This window comes from Diprion similis, chromosome 5 (assembly GCF_021155765.1).
Source record: "Diprion similis isolate iyDipSimi1 chromosome 5, iyDipSimi1.1, whole genome shotgun sequence".
Lineage (NCBI taxonomy): Eukaryota > Metazoa > Arthropoda > Insecta > Hymenoptera > Diprionidae > Diprion > Diprion similis.
Window position 1 is genome coordinate 2716456 of NC_060109.1, and position 22691 is coordinate 2739146.

General features: G+C 35.8%; 1 protein-coding gene across 1 annotated transcript in view; it reads left to right on the forward strand.

Moving 5' to 3' along the window:
- LOC124406410 (A disintegrin and metalloproteinase with thrombospondin motifs 9) overlaps positions 1 to 22691 on the forward strand; it is a 172114-nt gene that overhangs the window by 88711 nt on the left and 60712 nt on the right. The window contains exons 3-5 of the mRNA XM_046881818.1: positions 433 to 558; positions 3205 to 3362; positions 9106 to 9231. Of these exons, the coding sequence (XP_046737774.1) occupies positions 433 to 558; positions 3205 to 3362; positions 9106 to 9231 (410 nt within the window). The remainder of the gene's footprint in view (positions 1 to 432; positions 559 to 3204; positions 3363 to 9105; positions 9232 to 22691) is intronic.

Sequence of the window (22691 nt, forward strand, 5' to 3'; positions counted from 1 at the left end):
TCTATCACTCGCATAATCTCTACAAGAAAGCTTTTTTGATATCCCTAATTTGAGTTGGCTAGCCTGCATGAAAATCTGACGAAGCTTGCGCATGCGCAATCCAACGCTCAATTTGTTAACTTTCAACGTTTCGTTACAATATTTATTAATTCGAAATTTTTCGACCCTTCTTGTTTCACCAACCTTCAATGAAAAAATCGCATTTTTCAAAAAAGTTCCCCACTTTCTAACCACTCTAGGTGTTATAAGTGTACGACTATACTTAGAATTGTGTATTCTTCACCTTGGCACAAAATCTCCATGCACATAGCTCCTAACGGCTAGACTAAACTGTCTACCGCAACGTCGTGGGTGTTTATCTGCATCTGTTTATCGCATGCATCAATCGGTTGTCGATTTGTTAGTACCAAGAGTATTCCTTCCTTGTTCCAGATGGCCAGCGATCAGTTGAGGGCATCGAAGGCTACGGTCAACAATTTAGAAACCTAACTGCTGCAATAGACAATGTGGAGATGGTCATGCCGAAGAAGATTCATCGGAATATTTACGAAGACTCAGGTAATTTTCATCAGTATTCAAGTTTCGCTTGTACTTCAAGTCTGAATGTCACCGCGTACTTAACGTACAACAAATTAAATAAGTAAGAATCGAAGACAGGAAAAGATTATCATAATTTCAATATACAGGTATTGGTTTCGACTCATATCCATCGATGATTCAAATGGCCTCATATTCTTCATCTGTTTTGAAAAAAAAAGTGAGGCAATGCGTCAAGTAAAATAGCTTGTTTCACTGTGCTAAATAAAATCGGTAAAGCTTCTTACAGTAAAAAGATGGCAAGATTATTCAACCAGTATTTGAAACATTTGAAATTGATATGCTAGTTATTTCCTTTTTACGGCATGGGCATTGAAAAGTCCACTTTTTGTGGCAGTTTTCGTTCCGTAAAGTGACGCTTTATACGGCAGCGAACAAAGTTGCGGAATAAAGTCTTTATTCCGCAGTTTTGATGCGCAGTTCGAAGTGCGCATCCCAAACTGCCGAATAAAGTAGCTTCGTCGAACAGATCGCGACATAACCTCACTCTTCGTTTTGCTTTTCAATGCCCATACCGTAAAAAATATTGTATGTGGCATGCCCGTAAACCGTTTTTTGGCTCGGATAATTTCAGTACTCTCTTCCGACTCGCCTTCAGCTCGTCCTAAAATCTTTATCCTTGCCAAAAAAACAGGCGGTTTACGGGCATGCCACATAAATAGCTATTGCTCCTCTATGTTTCTATAATGTAGAACGGCAGCCATAACGAGTTTGTTTTTCTTTTTTTTTTTTACCGAAAGAGACTTGATTCCTTAACTTACCAATTCTGAAATCATATTGACTTTAACGATACCTCGATGAAAATGAATATCAATTGAGATTCAACGACTCTAACAAACATGTCAGGAATTGCAATTAATGGTAGTTTGCACACTTATCGTTAGGCCAATATAGTTTTACTATTTATCACCTGAATGTAATGTATCGTCAAAAAATTCTACAATCGAATCGCTTTTATTCCGAACACTTTCGTATACTTTCCAATAATGTCGAGTTTGTTCCGGTATTGCAAGTGCAATAGTGGATGGTAATAAGGTACAGAAAACAGGTCAATTGCAGCAATTGCTTCTATGACATTCTGATATTTTTTAGTGACAATTATTGAAGAAATTATCCGCGACCTAGGGACCAGCATGCATCATTATTATTGCAATAAATGAATCACGTGGAGATTGTTGAACCCGAAGAGACATGAGCAAAAGAGAAATGGCTAATGAACCGAGACGACGAGATTCCTGGAGATTAATTATTGATTGTCGTCGGCAGTCGATGCCCGGTTATTATTTCGTCCTTTCTTTTCATCCACTTCATTCTTTTTGTGTCCCAGTCTCGAGAAGCTGTTTAGCCGTGGATGGAATTTCTGCTCGGCATTAGGGACCAATTGAAATAATATTGCGACGCTCTTGCATTTAAATTCATTAGGCTATTCCCAGCCCTGTTTAACGTACGTTTGCAGTCGTTAACTGCACCACCAGTCGTCGACAATTCTCAGAGCTATGCGGTTAATAATTATTATTCTATTCACGGTACGGATCGCGAACGTATCGCTGTCTCCTCTACTGGCTACTCCTTCGTCTTGGAGCCAGACGAACACCTTCATTCCTCAATTCCTGAGGGGGAGGTTGTCATCTTTCTCCAGAACCAATATTCACGTCTACACATGGACGTTTGGTTTGCTAAATTAAGGATGGACAAAAATCTAGAAAAAGGGAAAAGATAGTTCAAAATATCTCTGAACGTCATATTTGTACCAATGATGATGAATGCGATTAAAACAACATCCTACTATGTGATAAAAATTAATTTTATCTGCACATTCCAATAATACAAGCTAACATTTCAAATGTAGGAGAAAAGGTTTCGTAATCAGAATATTCAAAATCCTTAATCTGGTGCTTTTGATCAAAGTCTAATGTTACTCGCCTTATTTTGTTCTTCAGCGATTATCTGAAAAAAAATTTTACAAACAGTTAGCCTCGGAGTGGATAAAAGTGGATTCAAGTAAATAGATCAACACATAATCAAAATTACAATCGAGCTTTATATACTACAACATAAAATTTCTCGAATTTATGGCAGACAATTTGTAGGGATTTGTTCGGTCAGAAAAATGAGCTCAAGAACGTTAAAATCGGTTAGAAAACCACCAAAATATAATCATTTTCAATCATCTGATTATAAAACCTTTTCTCGAATTGTTTATAGCTTAGCTTGTTAGTCGAATTATCTCAGATTTATTTCTATTACGAAATAGGGACGTCATTTCGTTTCTGTTCACCATCACTGAAGAATTTTTTTTGTCCTTTCCTAACTTTTGATTTAGACTGTGCGGCCTGTTCATCCTTAACGAGTTGCCAGTTCGCACGACACTTTTTTCAATTATCAATCATTTTTTCCCCAAACTCGATCTTCGTGACTCATACATTTGAATGGGTGATGCAAGTCAATGGTACGGTTTTTTTAAATAAATTATTTGACTTGATGGGGAAACACACTATCGATCTTGTAAAACTAATTTTTAAACGAGAAACACGAATTAGAAAATCAATTGCTTGTCTTATTTCTCCAATTCTTGTCCTCAATTTTATTTTGCGTATTTTATTGCAGAGGAAACCAATACAGCGACCAGACATCATACTGGACATTTCAGACACTCAACAGCCGAAGTGTGGGATCCACATCCACAGTATGAGTTCAAAGCATTTGGAAAAGACTTTCACCTTCTGCTATCACAGGATACAAGTTTCATTTCACCTGACATCACGGTGAGTAAAAACAAAAATCAACGAAAGTCATTCAGATTTTATTTTATGCAAATAAAAAATATAAAAAATGTTGCTCACGTGTTTTTGTACAGCACTCTGAAACTATTCATAGTAATATTCGAACTCATAAAAACTCTAACCCTGAAGTAAACAATATTTCAGTCTGAAGAATTTTTACACAGTTGTTTACATGAGTAAATCATCGATATTGTTTATTTCTTTACTGATCTTCCTGAATTGCTTGCACTTCAATTGTCTCTGTCAAAAGTTAGCATTCGTATAATATACGGCACGACCCATGAATAATGGATCAGAGTATTCACTCATGGTCAGAAACGTTTTTACTATTGAAATATGTAGTCGTACATACATATGTGGTATTTATTTGCTTGGTCTTTCGTCGCCAGTCCTTTGCTTCTACATCACTCATTACACTTATCTTCTATGAAGTCATCTCAACAGTTTTTCCTTTTCTTTACTCAGTGCATACCTCTTTTCGTAATGCTCGAAGTAACCAAAATGAACAAATAGTTTGATGATCATACTTTTTACAACAAAATAAGAATCAATCACGATGTAAGAAACTTAGCCTTGAGGTAACTAGAAGCTGATTTCTCATTAATTCAAGAGAAATAAAAAAACAAAATAATTGACTCTATAGAAACATAACAAAAAATAGTATTAAATATACTTGAAAAAGAAAGAAAACGAAATTAAATATTCTTATCCCATAGATCCAGGGGAATGAAGCATACAAAACTTAACATCAGAGATATGTAGTGAAAAATAAAAGCATAATCGAAAATCAAAGTAAACAAAATCAAATCTTTCGCCAACTATCAAAAATATAAATGAAATAAAAATTCCTGCGCCAGCACTTTTCTATACGAATACCTCGAAAAAGGAAATTTCAGTTTTCACTCGACAACAGCGATTAGATAAACAATCGAAATTGCAAATACCAGCATCTAATTGTAAATCATTTATATATCCTTTCTTCTCACGTTTTCCATCTCTTCGCTCTCATTTCACTCAAATCTCTGCCCCCACGGGCCCTTAACTTTTCTCATTCCATCTTCACGTGCGTCGCCTAATCTCTGAGCGAGGTCTCGAGAGCCCCTGTTGCTTTTAGCATCGAGTTTCCTTCCCGTCCTGATTTCTTTCAGACCTTTCTCTTCTTCGCTCCACACGTACATTGAATCTCCGATCCACAGTTTCATGTAGCCGATTTTCACCCTCATACCACTGGTCCTCGCTTCACTTGCCCTCTTTGCTATCTCAATCTGGATCTCCTTTTCCCTTTTAGTCAAATCATCATCGATGTATACCTTACGCCCTTTCAGCACCGATTTTCCATCCATAACTTTTCTCTTCGTCGCCCAATCCCCAAGTTTCACCAGGAGCGCCCTATTTTGGCCTTCCTGGAACACCTGCACCTCTTTAATATTGACTCGTTCCCCCGTTACTTCGGCTAAAAGTCTTTCTGCTAATCTGTCTGCACGTCCTCCGACATCAACCTCCAGTCCTCTGATCATTATGTTATTTCTCCTCTCCCATTTCTCCTGGGCTTCGTAGTTTTTCTCTGCCTCTAACACCGAACCTTCCAGCAATTCGCTTACTTTTATTCGCTTGAACAATTCGTCCATCTGTCTGTCGACATATTTCATACCATCCTCTCGTTTTTTCTGCTCCATTATCTTCCAGTTTACGTGTTCAGTTTCCAATCGTATCATTGTCTCTTCCAGCTTCGATCTCTCCTGCGTCCATTCTTTCTTAGTATTATTTATCGCTAGCGTAAGCTTTTCCACCTCTTGCTTCACTTCACTTCTCCATTTCTCCTCCTCTATTCGCTTCTTCCTCATCTCCCCCATCAGTTCTTCTTTCAAATGTATCATCATCTTTTTGATACATTCGGCAGTCGTTTCTCTTTCTTCTGTCTGTATGAAAATGTAAAATCGAATCGTTGTGATACAATTGCATTAGATAACGTTATAACACTTATCAAGAAGTACTTAATTCTAAATCCTTGTAGAATTTTTATCCTCGTATTCCATTCCCCACTTTCAAGAATCTTTTATTGAGCAAAAGTACCTGAATCAATTTTTAAGGAATCTTTACAGCAAACACTTAAGAGTTTTAATATTATCTAATGTTTAACATTAAATCTTAATTCAACAAGATTTTTCCATTTTATAAGAACATCGCAAACAGTAAGTGAAGTCTCCTTCTTGCTGTGACATGTGAACCGCCACTGTTCCTAAATTTAAATGCTAAATCCTGAACATAACTAACCATAAAGCATAAAAAAAGAATCTGTGTATTTATCTATGTACCTTCATATTTGCACTTTCGTCAACAGCCAGTTGCGGCGCTTTTTTCATGGTTTCTTCAGTTTTCTTTTCCTCTAATGAGCTCTGTGTCAGATTACACTTTTTGAGAATTCTTTCTTCCATCGCCTCGCACGTCACATCTCGTTTCCTCTTACGAATCACACTCGCTGTATCCATTCTAGCATCGTGAGTCGGTAGAATGCTATTGAAATTCATACAATTAAAATAAATATGTTAATAAAACATCGTCAAAGGTTTTCTCGTACTCAAAAGAGAATATAAAATTTTAATCCTACGACGTCAATGCTTATGATTTCTTACCAGGGCTCTGACTGCGCTCTTACTCTTCTATCGGGTGCTTCGATTTGTGATTTTTCTATGTGCTTACACATCGGTTTTCCACCTGCGAGTTCCATCGATGCTTTCTTCTCTTATCACATGCATTAAAAACAGTTTCATAGCCATTATTTAACCAATTAAATTTATCATTTATTCGACAAAATGTTGGATTGAGCCAACGATATTTATTTTCTTATTTTGGATTTACAAAACTTCAAAAAAATTATTTTACTATGCAATGACAAAATTATGATTCGCTTGTTCACTGAATAAGAGCGTTTTTGTCAAATCAACTATTTTAAACCAGTGACACATTTCTGTGATATAACAAGAAACTTTTCTGAGTAAAAACTGTAGACTATACTGTGTAAAAATATGAGACTTGTGTGGAAAGTTTGTGAGCACCGTGAGAAAAGTATTGGTGTACGTCAGCTGCTTGTGGTCATAAAGATTATTATTATCCACAAGTATCGCTGTTCTAAAAATAGAGCAGCAAAAAATAATGTAGCTGTTAGTTGTAACACTAATGTAATAAATATGTAGCAGAAAGAACTTAATCATCGAAAGTTTATGCAACGAGAATAAAATCAGCACATTTGTTATTTGAATAATAAGCAACCTTTTTTTGCAATGTCCGAAGGCTTCAATAAAATAGAAGCAACTGAATTTTTAATTGCAAATGCACCGAGTTATCGTTGCAAACTTCGGACCATTAAGTAAATAAATACTACCAAGACCCATTGAAAAGTGTTAATATTTTAATGATATATGATATATAATCTAATTGTTATTTTAGTTGACTTGTAATGTTTATTAACAATACAAAAAGTTTGCATTTCTAAGTTTTCCATCTGCGATTGCATAAATTTTGAATTTGAATGGATTGATTTGAATCTCAGAATCAAAATACATCGTTTTTCCTTGATTATTCGACAACAAATATTAAATCTGAATTTCAAGATAATATTGAAGAAGCATTTCGATGTTTCGGGTTTCCAAAGATTTCTTTCATCTTTCTTTTCTATTTTTCACAATTTTTGAAGTACATATAAATCATTATCATTCCATACCATTCCATCAGCATTATTATACTGTTATTTTATGTAAAAATTCTTGTTGTTTTAACTAAAAAAATGCCGATGCATTTTCTTTTCAAATTTCAAAATCAAACTGATTTCGAACAAGTCACGTGGTCAGCAGAAAACCATGATTTCAACGGAGGCTAACCTAACCTATTTCACCTGACTAAAATCATGATTTCCCTCGAAAGAAAATCATCTCCTGGCATTTACGATTTTTCCAAAATCTTCAAAAATAGCTAAACTGACAATTTTACAATGTGGTTTACAATTTACGGATCTATCACTTGTTTCATTTACCACGCTTACACCTTTTTATAGGTTAGGTTCACCGGAAGAACGACAAACCGGTTGCCGAAAATTCTGCATTAACATTCTTCGAAATACAAACATACAAATTTTCAGACATTTTAGGAATGTATGAAAATTTTCTACTATTATAAATGAGTTATGAATTCAAATGTTAAAATTCGACAAAATACTTAAAGTACCTGGTTTCTTCCTTAGAAGAGACACGTACTCTTCGCTCACGTTCTCGCAATGTTTGGATATAGTTTGATGCTTCTTTTTCGTCGTGGTTACAGGAATGTTTGTATACTCTGTCTCACCGCTCGGTGTTTAGTCTTGAACCAAATATTCGACGATGAAAGAATGTCGCGAAATTCTCACGAGTCGAAAATCCTGATTCAAATCTTCATGCTTCAACTTTTGGTATACCTACGCGTTGCTAGTATTACGAAGCTTTATAGTATCTGATACTCGAATTCCCTTCACAAAAATTCCGAATTCTTTTCGGATAAAAAAGAAAATGAACAATCGTAAATAGAAACTCAAACAACGTGTAATTGAACCTAGTTTCTGGCCCTTTAATTTATTTCAACGAAACATTAACATCGGTTTTGAATCTACGCGTGAATCACTTTAGCACACGATGAGGATGCTGTGAGTCACGTTGCACTTCGGAACTTGTCCGATTAGTGGATTCTCTCTAGCTTCTATGGATAGCGTAGAAGAAGAAAAAATTTGGTGAAAAGAAAAAAATTTTCCTACAACTTTCAGGCAATGGTCATGAACCAAGCCCTGATTTCTTAAAAATTCGCCTTACAATGAGCTGAGCCCTAGTCAGATATAAAATATTCTTATTCGTATGACTATTGTATTTTCCAATTATTTTTCACATAAGAACAAACTGGATAAATAATGATTCTTGTTCGAAAAACCTGAAATTCTCAGCGAATTACGTTTTCACTAATAACTGGACACCCTGTATGCCGTCCTTTTATATTTACCGTTGAAGTAATATTATAAATCTTTTTTTATCCAGAATAAACCTGCGGTTTTTGTACGATGAAGTTAACGTTACGTAAATCTTATGAAGTGTATAAACTTCGTACATTTAATGCAAGCAATTGCCTGTAGAAAAAAATGTAATTGACGCATAAGGACGAGATATTACAGCGCGTACATGCACATTGAGATATCCGAATGGAAACACTTTCAATTGCGATAGTGAGACAGTAAGTGGAGTACGTAAGACGTCCAGATGGCATTCAAGCATGCATTTAACGCAGTCGATTAAACTGCACAAATTGCAGCGTTACAAATATCCAACGTTTATTCGATCGTCACCTGTTTCGATTTTTCAAAAGCAAAAATTTTCAAAACTTTAAATCAATGCTCAACGATTCAATTTTCAGAAGAAATTATTCCTGTAACGACGTTGAGAAATTGTTAATTTCAAAGCACAAATAAAAAAAAAAAAAAAAAAAAAAAACGTTTTCCAAATCCTCATCAAAATTAAAGTTCACGGTATTCAATTCTTTGTAGGTTTGATAAATTATTCACATTCATTGCGAAGATATACATATACATGTTGTAATATAATTGTTTTACTTTGTTAACCACTAAAAACAAAAGATCCTCAACATCCAACATATTTAAATAACGCATCCAGGAAATAAATGCATTAATTGTAAACAATCCTCTGTATTCCAGGTAACGCACGTGGGTGAAAACTCAACGAGACGAGAACAGCTTGGACACCAAATCGGATGTTTTTACAGTGGTACCGTACAGGGCGATCCAAAATCCGTTGTTTCTGTCAGCTTGTGCCACGGAATAGTAAGTAATAACATTTTTTCTATTACCACATCCAACCACAAACACCAGGAAACTATAATCGGAGACAAAAAAGTCGCAAAAAATTCAAACATATTTTAAATAATCAGATGAGGTACGCCATCTTGTAACCTAAAAACGAAGAGACTTTATAAAAGTTTTGTGGTAGATTTGAAGCAGCATTATTTAAAAAATAACAGACTTACAGGAAGATGAAATGCCTTTGAAATATGTGATAAACTTGCATTACGTATACTTTATTTTTACAAAATGCAGCGTTTGCGGATATTACTGTGAATCGCTAATCTTAATTCCGTGTTGGTCTATATTTATACATTCAGCGACAGCTAGGGTTTCGGCGTAACGTCGTTTTATTCGTCCGGAACTGACGTAAGAACTTTTTTAAAACTGAAGCTAATGAAAACGGCATGAAAGCGAACGCTACCCGTTTTTTTTTTTTTTTTTTTTTTTTTTTTTTCATAACTAGAATATAAATAAAATCTGATCCTTTTTATGACCGGTACAAACGTATGAAGTACACGAGTATGAAAGGAAAAAAAAATACTGCAATGCCAAAAAGCGTTAAACAACATCAATAGCATTACAACAGATTGCGCAATAATTGCGCTCATAGTACGTTACTGGTTGATTTAAAAAAAAAAAAAAAAAAATTGGAAACCGTGTTATTTTTTTCTTTCTGAACTCAACATGGATGATCGACAAATATTCGTTACCTTTGACTTTCGAACTGTGCAGTATTCTTGAAATTCAAACTGACCTGCGCGCGCAGATTAAAATCACGAGTACGTAAGGTCATTCGCGAAGGCTGTATTCGATTGACGTATAAACCGGAACAAAGTGCCTCTTTGTACAACATCTTCGAATGTTGATCTATCAACAAAGACTTTAATGATCATTATTATAAATAGATCTGTTGAATAAATAAACACTCTATTAATCCGCCGGTTGCAGACCTTTGATCCACCGAATCTGATAGTCGTATGAGCAATATTTTTGTGGTCTGAATGAATAAAAATTCGAAACCAGGATCTACAGTAGGCATTGCAACATGGAATTTTTTGTCGTATCTTCTAGACGTTTGGTCGGATTCAAAATGCCGTGTCCTTCTTTTTTTTCTTTTGAAAATGTCTGGAATGACTCGAATTGAAAATATTATTGTGCAAAAATTTTAAACGAATTATCTTCACTTTGACCATCTTCGATGAAACTGTTCAGAGTCGTTCAAATTTTTACTGCGGTGTGTAAACAAATTTAATTGACAGATGAGTAATCGAATCTCTTATTTTACATAAAGAGTCTGTAAAGAAAAACCAAAATGCCTTTTTCGTCTGTTCAATACAATTGAAATCAGATCATCGGTAATAGATGTTCATGACGACGGATGATGCTTGAATATTTAACACGATGACAGGATTGCGTGATTGGCGTGAACCAGTCGCAATCCGTTGAAACGAAAAAGCTATACTTATGAAAAAAAATATTTGATGGCTGATAAAACTGTTTCGCAAAATCCTCAACGTCAATCACTTTGTGTGTCTTTAACCCGGATTCATTTCTTTCATCACAACTGATGATGCGCGATATTAAAAACTAACAAAAAAAATCGACCTTGCGTGTTAATTAAACGCCTCATTTCCCGTAAATATCAACACAAATAATAATTATCGAGTAACGAACTACAGTCCCGAATTTTAATTCTCATTATGCGACAGCTAACAGGACAGGAAATAGGTACTTTTAGGTTATACATGCCAAATGACGTACTGTCTGGATCTCGAAGAAAGACCGGAAGTTAAGAACTTCTCCGAACGCTGACGCTTTCTTCTTAAACGACTGTCGCAAAAAATTTATGACTCAGGCATCAGAAATATCTATATTCTTAAATAAAGCTGGCCCAAAATACTAAAGAGGTTCGATGAAAATTTTGATACCCTCCGTATCCATCCTGAGAACAAAATTTTATACCACACTTAACAATCTACATAGTTTTTTTACCGCCTTAACCTCAATTCATAGTTTGGCTGGTCCAAATGGTTTCGAAGGTTTCCTTCAAGGTTGTAGATAATTTCTGCTATATTTTTGGTCCCAATGCGTTTTTGATTCGGATATTTTTATGGCTGAATGTACGGTGCTATGATAAAATCGTGGGACTTGTGAACTCTTGGAAATTGTCAAAGTAAAGAAAGCTTTTGAAAATTGACTTTACTAAATATGGCGCCGTATTTGCACCGAAGAACATCGAATGGCTATAAGAGAGATCATTGTCGAATAATCCACGACTAAGATTCAGGTTAACGTTCGTCGTGGGCTGTCACACGAGAATGCTAATCCAACGGAACGGTGCAACGGATTTCATGAGGACATAATATGACCGCCGAAAATAATATGCTGATAATCACACGGACGGCGGTGCAGCAGAGGAGATGAGAACACTGCGAAGAAAGTGAGATGGACGAAGAAGACGAGACTCGAAGATGCGATGAGAGACGGAGAATAGTTAGCATACAATGAGCTGCCTCACTATCCACATGCAAATGCATACTTATGTGCTACGCGTTATGGAACATTTCTTGGAGGATGGCAGTCCTCACTGACAATGAGATTCATGCTGTAGACGCTTATTAGATATCCTAACTGCACTTTGCATGGATCATATGTCAGGAAATTGTGCTCAAACGACACGATTTCTTGCGATTCAACATGGTGGGAGTGGCTAAATAATATGGCGGAAAGGGAACAGTAATTACAATATGATCTTGGTTTTTGAACCTGTAGGCAAATAGCTAGACGTGTAGATATGCTGCTGATATCAGATAAGGCTATTTAAGTCGAATGATGCTGAAGTTTAGGGGATGTAACTCGTCGTCAGTCTCGTTGAATCGTACTTTTGGTTATAATGATCAAATTACGAAACGAAGTTTTGTGAACTGGATTATTTGCGTGTATAAATACTTACGTGGGAATTTTATCACCTCTTGATTACATGTTAGAACTTTGTCGAATTCGAAAATCTGGACATCCTAACCTTTTTGTTATAGAAAAATCATTTTCGATTTTATTGTATGACCTTTTGGTCGTTGCAGTATTTTGAATCAACACGAATCATTTGGGAAACGAAGGCTTTCAAGAGGTGTTATTTCGTGAGAGGTTATGTTGAAAATCAGAAAGTACTTACCGGTAGCGCGCGCGATTCAACTTGCCTAATTTTGATTGGCTGACATCCGTGCTCGCAGTCTGAAGCAAACTTTCCCTGACAACAAGAAAATCCCTAGATCCGACCAGTTGACAAGTGACAGTCAACCATAACCTCTCGCCTATTAAAAATCGCCGGGTCACGACGCCGTGGTGATCCATTACGCATCGATCAGTCTGCTTACCATGCTGGTAACATTTTTACGAAGTTGTTTACGTTTACAAACTAGATGAGTTGCTATTGTCGAGCAGGACCTTTCCGGAAAAAAAACAAATTGTAAGTCAATCGGATCAAAAATACTAGAGTTTAGTCATTTTTTACGTTCTGATCATGAAATCTTTTCTCACAATTGTTGATATTCTAGATTGTGTTATACGCATTTGCTTACAATTATTCTCATCAGATAGTACAAAGGATGTTGTATAATTCAATTTCATCATCAACGGGACAAATAATACTGCTGGAGATTTTTCAATGAAGTTTTTTTTCTAGTTCCTTATGTTTTGATTAAGTTGGTACGTCCAATGCATTTTCATACAAATCGTCGGCCGAACGATTGTCCATTTAAGAATTATTCGACGGCGAATCGGCGGATCCAATCGATGCGATAATCTTACAATTTGTCCGAGATATTCTCGCGTAACGCAAAAAATTTATGCCCATTGCCCAATAGGTGTCGAACGTATTTTTAAGGCGTGCCAATTGCATGTTCAACTGTTGGTCGGAACGAAGAAGGTCGTAAATAGCTTTATGTTGAAAAAATGTACATGTATAGTTAAAATTGATTTAAAAAAACATTAACAACGAACCTTACCAACCGTCTGACCACGTCACGTTCCACGTTTATTCCACGTTACCGTAAATCGATACAAGGCTGCGTCCCGTTTCAAATCGGTGAACCACTTTGGCCAGAATCCAGAGAAATCAGAGCTTTGCAATTAGTCTGATGAATGACGACCGAACAACTGACGACGAGACGTGACGCAGTCGTTTAACTGATCCTCAGCCTTGTGATATTATTTATTCGGAAAGACCGAGCAAAACGGATTGAGGCTGTTGGCCAAATTTCTGTTTATATACAAACACTGATTCCTCGGTAACTATACAACGATAACTTGAGATGAATTGCGGTCAAGTTGCGCGTATCATTTAGATACTTTAATGATAAATATTTTTTTCACTCAACTGTACTTTATATTAATCGAATTTTTGAATGTCCAAAAATGAAGAGATGAACAATTTTATTTGTCAGATTTTTTTTTTTTTTTTTTTTTTCTGTCTCCATTACGGAGATGCAAAGCACGTATTATTGATAATGTGAATCCATTAACTATAAATTACTATAAATTTGATACCATCAATTTTTTTCAACGTCATACATAAATCTTTTTGTTTCGATAATATTACTGGCGCGAAGTTTTTTTTTTTTTTTTTTTTTTTTTTTTAATTCTGTCCAAATCTTGCGACATATTTTCATTGAACCCTGAGATTACACCGAGAGAGTTTAACGATCGGTAATTTCGAGTTTATGTTTTGTGCATTTTGAAGACTAACAGAAAACACTACGGATCATAAATAACGTTCTCAAGATAGCGAGCAGCTTAAAAACCAGCGTACATCGCATGCATGCAGCGGTGTATAAATTCACTCCTGACAAGCAATGAATGAAATTTAATTACCGCATAAACAATCGGGCTAATTAGAAGCGTGAAACGGCACTTCAGCGGGACACGAGAGATCCGCAAACACCGTTAAACTGTTCGATCACTTGTGAGTGTGCTTGCTTGTATTTTTATGTGTACGCTATTACGTGAACGATGACTTTGTGTGTATAGATTCAACGAAAAATATTGAGCAAAAATTATGACAATTTTCAAATGGCATTTATGACAGGGTAACAGATAAGCAGCATATTTTTGTCATTATTTTTTTACTCTCAAACAATTGCAGGGCAAATCATATTAGGGATATTTGAAAATATTGACAAACTAGAATTTTTCATCCAACCAATTTTCTATTTGATCAATTCATTTTATGATATGCTTGAGTTGTGGACTCGAAATGGAATGAACTTTTATATATTTTAATCAACTTTTTCAATGATTCTTTAGCAGTATGTCTGAAGTTCGCTGATTCAACTTCGACGTCGTTTTGAAAAATTGATTTCACTGTTTTTAGTTCAAATTATTATAGTTATTATTATTACTGTAAAATTCTTCTAATCAGTCATTGAAATTCATGAACTACGGGTTAAAATCCAAATCAAAACGTTCTGCAGAATGCGTTTCAGAGTATTAACGTCTATTTGGGTTGAAGTTCTTTGAACGAACAATACGTCAAGTTACTTCCCGTAATTCCACGTACACATTTGCATTCGTGTTATACGCGAGGTGTTGAAGAGACATAAAAAAATCACCAGCAAGTTCACTGCCTTGGCTCTAGAAACGTTCCAAAAATAGTTTTGTTTCAAGGTCCAGAATTCAGAGTATATATAATATGGAACACGACGGACGCGCAGCGAAAGTCCCAAGGTATTGAAAAAAATTCTTCTCATCTCTTGTTTTTGGAACTCGGTGTTTCATTTTTGCGAAAGCGAAAAACAATAAAACGAAAAAAAAAAAAAAACAACAAAAGCATTAAAACAGAGTGAGTTTAGCTCAAGCAATACCCTGAACGGTTAAAAAAAAAATATATAAATTACAAACTAAATGTTGATATGACAACTTGAATATTAAATTTTTTCAAATTTGTGTCATATTCGCTAACAGAACAATGTAACAAATAACATAAGTTTAAAGTGGACTTGCTGGGACATAATGTTTAGTTAAATTTTTCTTGTACGGTGTATAATACTTGAAATTATTGAACAAAAAAATGTTTGCCAAAAGAAATCACAAATTGTCCGCAGTTTATTTGATTTCGAAATTAAGAATAGGGGCATTTGCTCAAAGTATTTCGAGTTATTTGCAGGAAACGTGTCGTCCTAACGATAACAAAAATTGGTCAGGCTGATCCTAACTTTAGAAAAAAAAAAAAACTTGATACTTGTGACGACCTTTTTTTTTCAAAGTGTATAAACGAACTTTGAACAAAGATGCGACGTAAATACATGAATTAAATTCAGGGAGACAAAGAAAGCTTGGCATTATTATTAATCAGCGTCTGCAATGGAGCCATCATTGTGTTTTCGTGTATAAGATTTTACTGCCTTGTAGGTATGATTCAGTGAGGTTTAATGGTGTCTTAATACGCCTCGAGAACGATGTTGATCGGGATTGCGACGTTCATATATCAGTAGATGAGTCAAAGACTATTGACCAAACTTTGACATCCGTTTGTTTTCGTTTAATCGTCGTACTTTCTCGTATTTCTTGAACTGATTTAATCCGACGACGTTAAATCTTAGTAAAAATGTTCAGAGACCACCGTGTCATTTACACCATGATAAGAAAAATCTGGAAACGTTTCAGAGAACGATTTTTCAAAGATTATCAAATTTCCCTCGCGCAGTTGGTGTATTTGTGTATTTTGTTTGGATTGGTGAATTTTAATTAAACCTACAGAATGACTTGTGCTGCGAAGGATGTTTGGATTGTTGCCAGCTAATTCTGCGGGAAGATTGAATAATAGTTATACCGAACGTACTGCTGCAACCTGCATTACCGACCGAGTATATAGGAGAATCCTGATTTAATGAGACGATGATATCACTTTAGCCTCTGTAATTCTACGAAACGATCCAATTCATCCTGCAGTTTCTGTACAACGTATTAAACAGTCGTGTGTACAACGCTGGTTCATTTAAGGTGGGATTGAATTAGCTTTTATGGTTTTGTTTTTGGCAAACGAATTATATCGCCGTTCACTACCAACGGTGATAACAATAATTTCCAACTGCCATATGCCAAGTAGAAATTAACAGACTTCAAAGTGGCCGAATTGATCTTGAACGAGAATTATAAATCGAGTGTATGGTGTAAAAAGAAAGGCTGAAAAGAAACACGAAACTACTGAAAACTTAACCGAAAACCCAGTTTCGTCCATCTTATGTTATAATTTTTCAAATGATTAATTGCAGAGGATTTGATAAAGCGATGCAAATTTGATTTACTGTGCAGTTTTATTTGATCGATATGTGGTTTGGTTTTTCTCTCTAACTAGCAGCTGCGAATAGAGATACTTACGTGAAATAAAAACCCAGATGAAATCTCCAAAGTGGGCGTAATTGATATAACTAAGTTTAGACCACTTTAGATGACCCAATTTTTTCTTTCCTTCGCCACAAACGGTCATGGTCAAGAGACCCTCCGCCTTGATAATTCATCAGTGTTTAGCTCAACTGTCCATAGAAAAATTACCGGTCACGGATTCGTGATTCAGGCTCAAAAACTGCAACCAAAAATACTGTAAGAAATAAATAAAATATTAGAATTGAAGGCAAACATCCGAACAAAAACGAAACACTGGCGGTACAGATAATCGGAACTCTTATTCCGGACTCAAGAAGGTACTTGACAGATTGAGATACGCTCAGACGTGTTTTGACGGGTATTTTATCACGAATGGACACTGTACCTCCACTCTTCACTCAGAATTAAAACGTTAATGAAAAAGTAGATAGAATATAAGAGTTTCGCGGTACAACTACATTACCGACGGTCGGTAAGGTAGGAATCAACGTGCCGATAGAGCTAACACTGGTCAGTAACGTAATTGTGTCCTGGGACTGTTATATGACAAAGACTCGTTTTGTTTTTTCTGATCGAAAAGGACTCTGATGAAGACTAACGAAATTTTGACGTTGGAGAGGAATTTATGGTTTAAATTAGAACCTCTCAATATTTGTAAAAGTGAAGAGTCTGGCTCTGTGAAAACAAAAGCTGCACCCAAGCTGTTGTAGATGTAAAGGAATAATTGGAAAGGTTGTCAATATCTGAATTCATTAATTATCATCAGAGTGATTCGAAAAATTGAATTCCAAATGATATTAGGCAGTGAAGAAGAATTTCCGTTGTCGATTACACGTAGCATCTCAGCGATCTATAATAAAACGACTTGTTCTTCTCCTCTTTCTTCTTCTTATTCTTATTCTTGGACATAATTTTTCTGCGGTAATTTTCTCGGCACGCAGTGGATCAGGTTTCGTGATATATGTTATACTCGCATGCCGATTGAGCGGCCTGCTTTCATCTCGATATGTGTGCGAAAATTTCAAGAAATAATCGGTAAGTTATCGTAACGCTCGTGCGAAGGTGAGCGATAAATTAGAGAAATTGGAGGATCGACTCGTGCATCCCGAACTTCTGCATATGGTGTACCATTCATATTCAATCCTTCAAAGCACGGGTCTGTGCGAAACGCGCGATTTTAATTGGGTCAGTATCTCGGATGGGATTGGCGAACGCGTTCGTCTCGGTGTCAGACGTCACATAAACTGGGTCAAATCGTTTGGATCTTAGATGATCAAGAACAACGCCTCTGCATGATCGGCAGCCTCTCCTACTTATGTGGATCATCAAGATCGCTTTGCACAAAATCTCCTGCAATTTTATTTACTACCTGATCGAAATGATTTTGAGAATCATTCAATAGAAGAGAATAAAATATTGAAAATGATGAAACTCTGGTGATTTTAATTAGATTCTAATGTTCTTCGGCTTATTTTGTTCACCATAGGAATAGATGGTAGACATTTTTACAAATCGTTATGTCCAGAGTGAATAAGAATTGGGTTCAATGTATTTGACAACTATTAGGCCCCGGTCAGTTAGCAAAGTGAGTGTAAAAACTTTAGAATCGGATCAAGATCACGAGAGTTTAATCGTTTTGAATATTTTAATTAGAAAATCTATTGTAAAATTATTCATATATTAGCTTGGGTTATTCGAATTTACTTAAACTCATTTCTATTATGAAGAACAAATGTCGTTTTATTCTCGTTCACCATCATTGGCACGAATATATAACGCTGCTGAAGATTATTTAAACGGTTTTTCTCCTTCTCCTACTTTCGTTTCAGGCGATACGGCTCTGCATTCATCCTCAACTGCGCGATTAGTTAACCTCTGATTACATAGTGGCTGGAAAACATGCGTCACCGTTTACGCAAAATACCTCTCCGACAATTATTGTAGACAGAGGATAATACTTCTTCTGCAGATGCTCAATAAAATTTCGATCACACCAGTCGCCGTCGTTGATTCAGCAACGATTATCAATTTCCCCTTATTACACGCATCGCATCATCTCTTAGCAGGAATACTGAAATCAATTCTTCCACCATATTAGCGGACAATTATTCTCATCATCAGCTATGCGGCGACGAAATTACTTTAATGCATGGTATTACATTACACCTGTATTTTCTTTCAATAATATTTCAACCCAATCATTTCCACCGCGTGTCATTAATTATACCCTGTGTCCATGAGGAAAGTGCGTACCTTATGCGCGTGCGTCAAGTCGTTCGAATCTTATTGGCCTGATTGAACAGCCGACGCAATACCAATCGAGACTGTCAGAAAATGTCCCTAGGGGCCCACTTTTGTCTCTCTGTCAAGAAATATCCCTAGGAGCCCACTGTTATCTCTCCGTCAGAAAATGTCCCTAGGGGCCCACTTTTATCTGTCTCTCAAGAAATGTCCCTAGGAGCCCACTTTTATCTCTCTGTCAAGAAATGTCCCTAGGAGCCCACTGTTAGTTGTGGGCTCCTAGGGACATTTTCTGACAGTCGCGTTTGGTCTTGCGTCGGCTGTTCACTCAGGCGGTAACCGTCGTCCAATAAAATTCAAACTACTTGACGCACGTGCATAAGATGCGCACTTTCCTCATGGACACACGGTATACACCTGTGTACGCATGATATTATAGAATGTATCGTATAAATAATTACGAGAATACCGATGATATTTCTTCTTTTTTAAAAACCGTAACGTAACGAAAGTAAATATAACTGAAAAGTTTTACTCAGTTTTTTGAACCCTAGGTCAGTGTAGAATCATCCATCTGGAATAACAGCTACGCGATTTCCGTTATCAGCGTACGTATAATTATACATTGTATGTACATACATATATATATATATATATATATCACTGCAATAACTGAGTGCAGTGGATAATAATATTCTGATTCACTGCTCATTAATACTGGCGTATTGTTTTGGTTTGTGAAACAAAAGTTTCAAGAGATTCACGTCTCGTAGCTGTTCTACAATCATTATTTATTACATTCGTATTATTTGGAGTATGAATTAAAACAGATGTTACAATTTATCATTGTAATATTTGTGGATGTATAAAACGCGTACTGCGATTAATAAAAACTGGCTGATTAGTACAAAATCTACGTATACTAATCACTGTTTCTTATATCTATTTTTACACATTTCCAAAATCAGTGACCGCATTTTGTATATCGCCAATAATTTTTTAATTTAAAAAAAGGAATTTAGAAACCACTTAGAGTTTATATTTATATGAAAGCTTGTATATAATGTACATATACTTCATTCGCGAAACGTTGTTCTGTGATTTGCATCAACGAAATGCGGAGGCATTAATGTTCCCACAAATTAACGCTTCTTCCATCATTAACACGTGCCTATACGATAAATATATACATATAGTTATTCAATCATCACGTGCCTTTTAAATCCAACCAGTAGGCCAGATTTTCGTGAAATTACTATACGGAAGAAAGAAAATTATTCATCTCGCAAGTTCGATGCGGGTTTTTTGTTTTTTTTCTCCCCCGTAATAAAACAGCTCGTTAACTCCTCCTCCGCAATGTAACATAAATCAACTTATCGTGGGCTGAATATTTTCGTGGGTGATAGTCGTATAATAATTTTTTTTTAATTTTTTTTTTTTATTTGTAACAAGTTTTCAATTATTCGCGATAGTTAAAATTACACCGAGAGTACGTTATGTGATTTTTTTTCGAAAATTACGCCTTCGCGATGGTTACGCATGCAGCACGTGGCTTGGCGTGGCTTGGCTTGGCTTGTGTGTAGCCTGAAATTTAAGCCACAACTTGACACACATTAATAAAGTAAATATGTAGTCGTTCGCACGCGCCGTCGACTAATCTCGCCAAGGTCACTATATACTAATTTGCAATTGTGCCCTGGGGCATAGAGTTGAATGAAACTCTGAGCATATAAGTTGATCGTAAAAAAACGAGAGAGTAAAAAAGAAAGAATAAAAAGAAAGAGGGTGAAATAAAAAAGTTTACCGTACGCGTGTACGTTATATGAATATATGTACATAATGTTGTACAAACTTGTCTACTATGTATATAGTAATAGTGCAGTTCTATAGTTGCATACGTCGATCCATGTGCTATACAGAATCTGCTGTGTTAATAAAAAGAAGAAACAAAAATTACGAGTTGTGAGTAAGAAGGAATTTTTATAGTAGAACTAATTTAAAAAAAATTCTGACTCAATCCATTCACTTTTTTGTAGACCGTAGTGTACAATCTTGATTTTAGATTATTTTCAAGTACATGAAATAGGGGTCAAATTTTTTGACAAATCGATTGTCACTATTTACTTTTTTTTAATTATTCTCTCATCGTGAGAGAAATGCAAATTTTGAAAAAGAAAAAAAATCCCGCAATTTCTGAAACATTTCGAAAATATCTTATAATCGTCCGAAAAGCATCTCTTTACTCAAATAAAGGCATTTTGAGACAATATTTTCATTTTGAAGTAACCAGGTTAAAAGACATGAAAAAAAACCGACGTGTATTTCACATATTTAATTGAGTCGTTTTTTTTTTTTTTAATAAAGAGGAAAATCAAACTCCTTTGTGTTTCATGATAATAGATTCGAATGCAGTCGAGATTGGTGATGAAAGTTGAACTTTGAACACATGAGGGCATAAATTATCGCGGAAAAATTTTTTTGAATATTATTAAGAGTTGACTTTTTTTAACCGGAATTGAGTTGTAGCTCTGAAAACGAGTATAACAATTTAGATGTTCCAAACCAAGAAGTAAAAGTTTCGAATCCCTGCAACAGCAACTATTCTCCAAACATTTGAATATTGAAAGTCAACAGTCAACAGTTTTCAAACCCGTGATTAAGATTTTGTTTATTCGGATGGTCAAGTCAAGTCAAAAGCAAAAAAAATTTAGACTTTCAAAAAGAGAAGGTGAAAAACTGTATCAAACGTTGTGACAGATCTGAAAGAAAGATCTCATAGATCCTGAAAGAAGCATCGGTATACCCATATCTGATATTTGAAACACCCAAACCGAAATGGTTATTTCTTTCCGTAACAACGGTCTCTAGATGCATAGTTGAACCTGGCGAAATCCGTAAAAAAATCACGAGGTTTGACCCAATTTGTAAGAATTGTTCTCAGAAATTGATATCCGAAAACACCAGGGACAAGAAAAGTGAAAGGAGTCGTTGGGTTCAATCGAATCACACATTCTTGTACAAATGGAAGAAATGACGAATATAAATATTTAAATTTTTCCAAAGTTCTCAAGCCACATGGCTTGCGTAAGTCTCTCCTCGTGCAGTGCATTTTTTCTTTCGTAAATACCATTTCTCTTGTACTCAGCAGAGGATAGGTGCAAGTTCAACTAAACATGAGCTAAGTTGAAACAACAAATAACACGAAAGATGAATCGCGAGAAGAAACGGTTATCTTTTCTCATTGTAAACCGCGCAACTGATTGTTCGGACATTTCTCAAGAAGCCGGTACGGAACATCACAGACCATTGATTCACTATCCAGGACCGATTGGCCATAACTCGACATTCGGAACATACCGACGAGCATAGATAGTCTACTTAATTGCGGCAGTGTGGAAAACAAAGTTAACGTAAGTGTGAAATATCTATTTATATATACCCCCAGAGAGTCGTTAGTCTCTAGTGTCTGGCCTCTGTAATCTTCAGTAGATTTCGTAAACATCAGGATTAGGTTGCCTCATTCAAACGATGACAAACTACCATCCCGCTAATGTTCCGCCTTTCTCAACATCCTACGCCTGTTATACTCGGACATCAAACGATACTTCAACCGTGATACTTCATCCTCATTTCCCTTGTTAAGGTGCTTATAAAGACACGTTGTACACCTCGAAAACGCGGGGATGCAAAACTCCTATACCGCTCAAGCGATCAGAGTGAAACTTGGGAAGTTAATGCATTATTTTGGCAAAAAGTGGAGCGACTTTTTACTTTTTTAAAATTTGGAAAAAAATTTTACAGATTGGTTACCACCCACA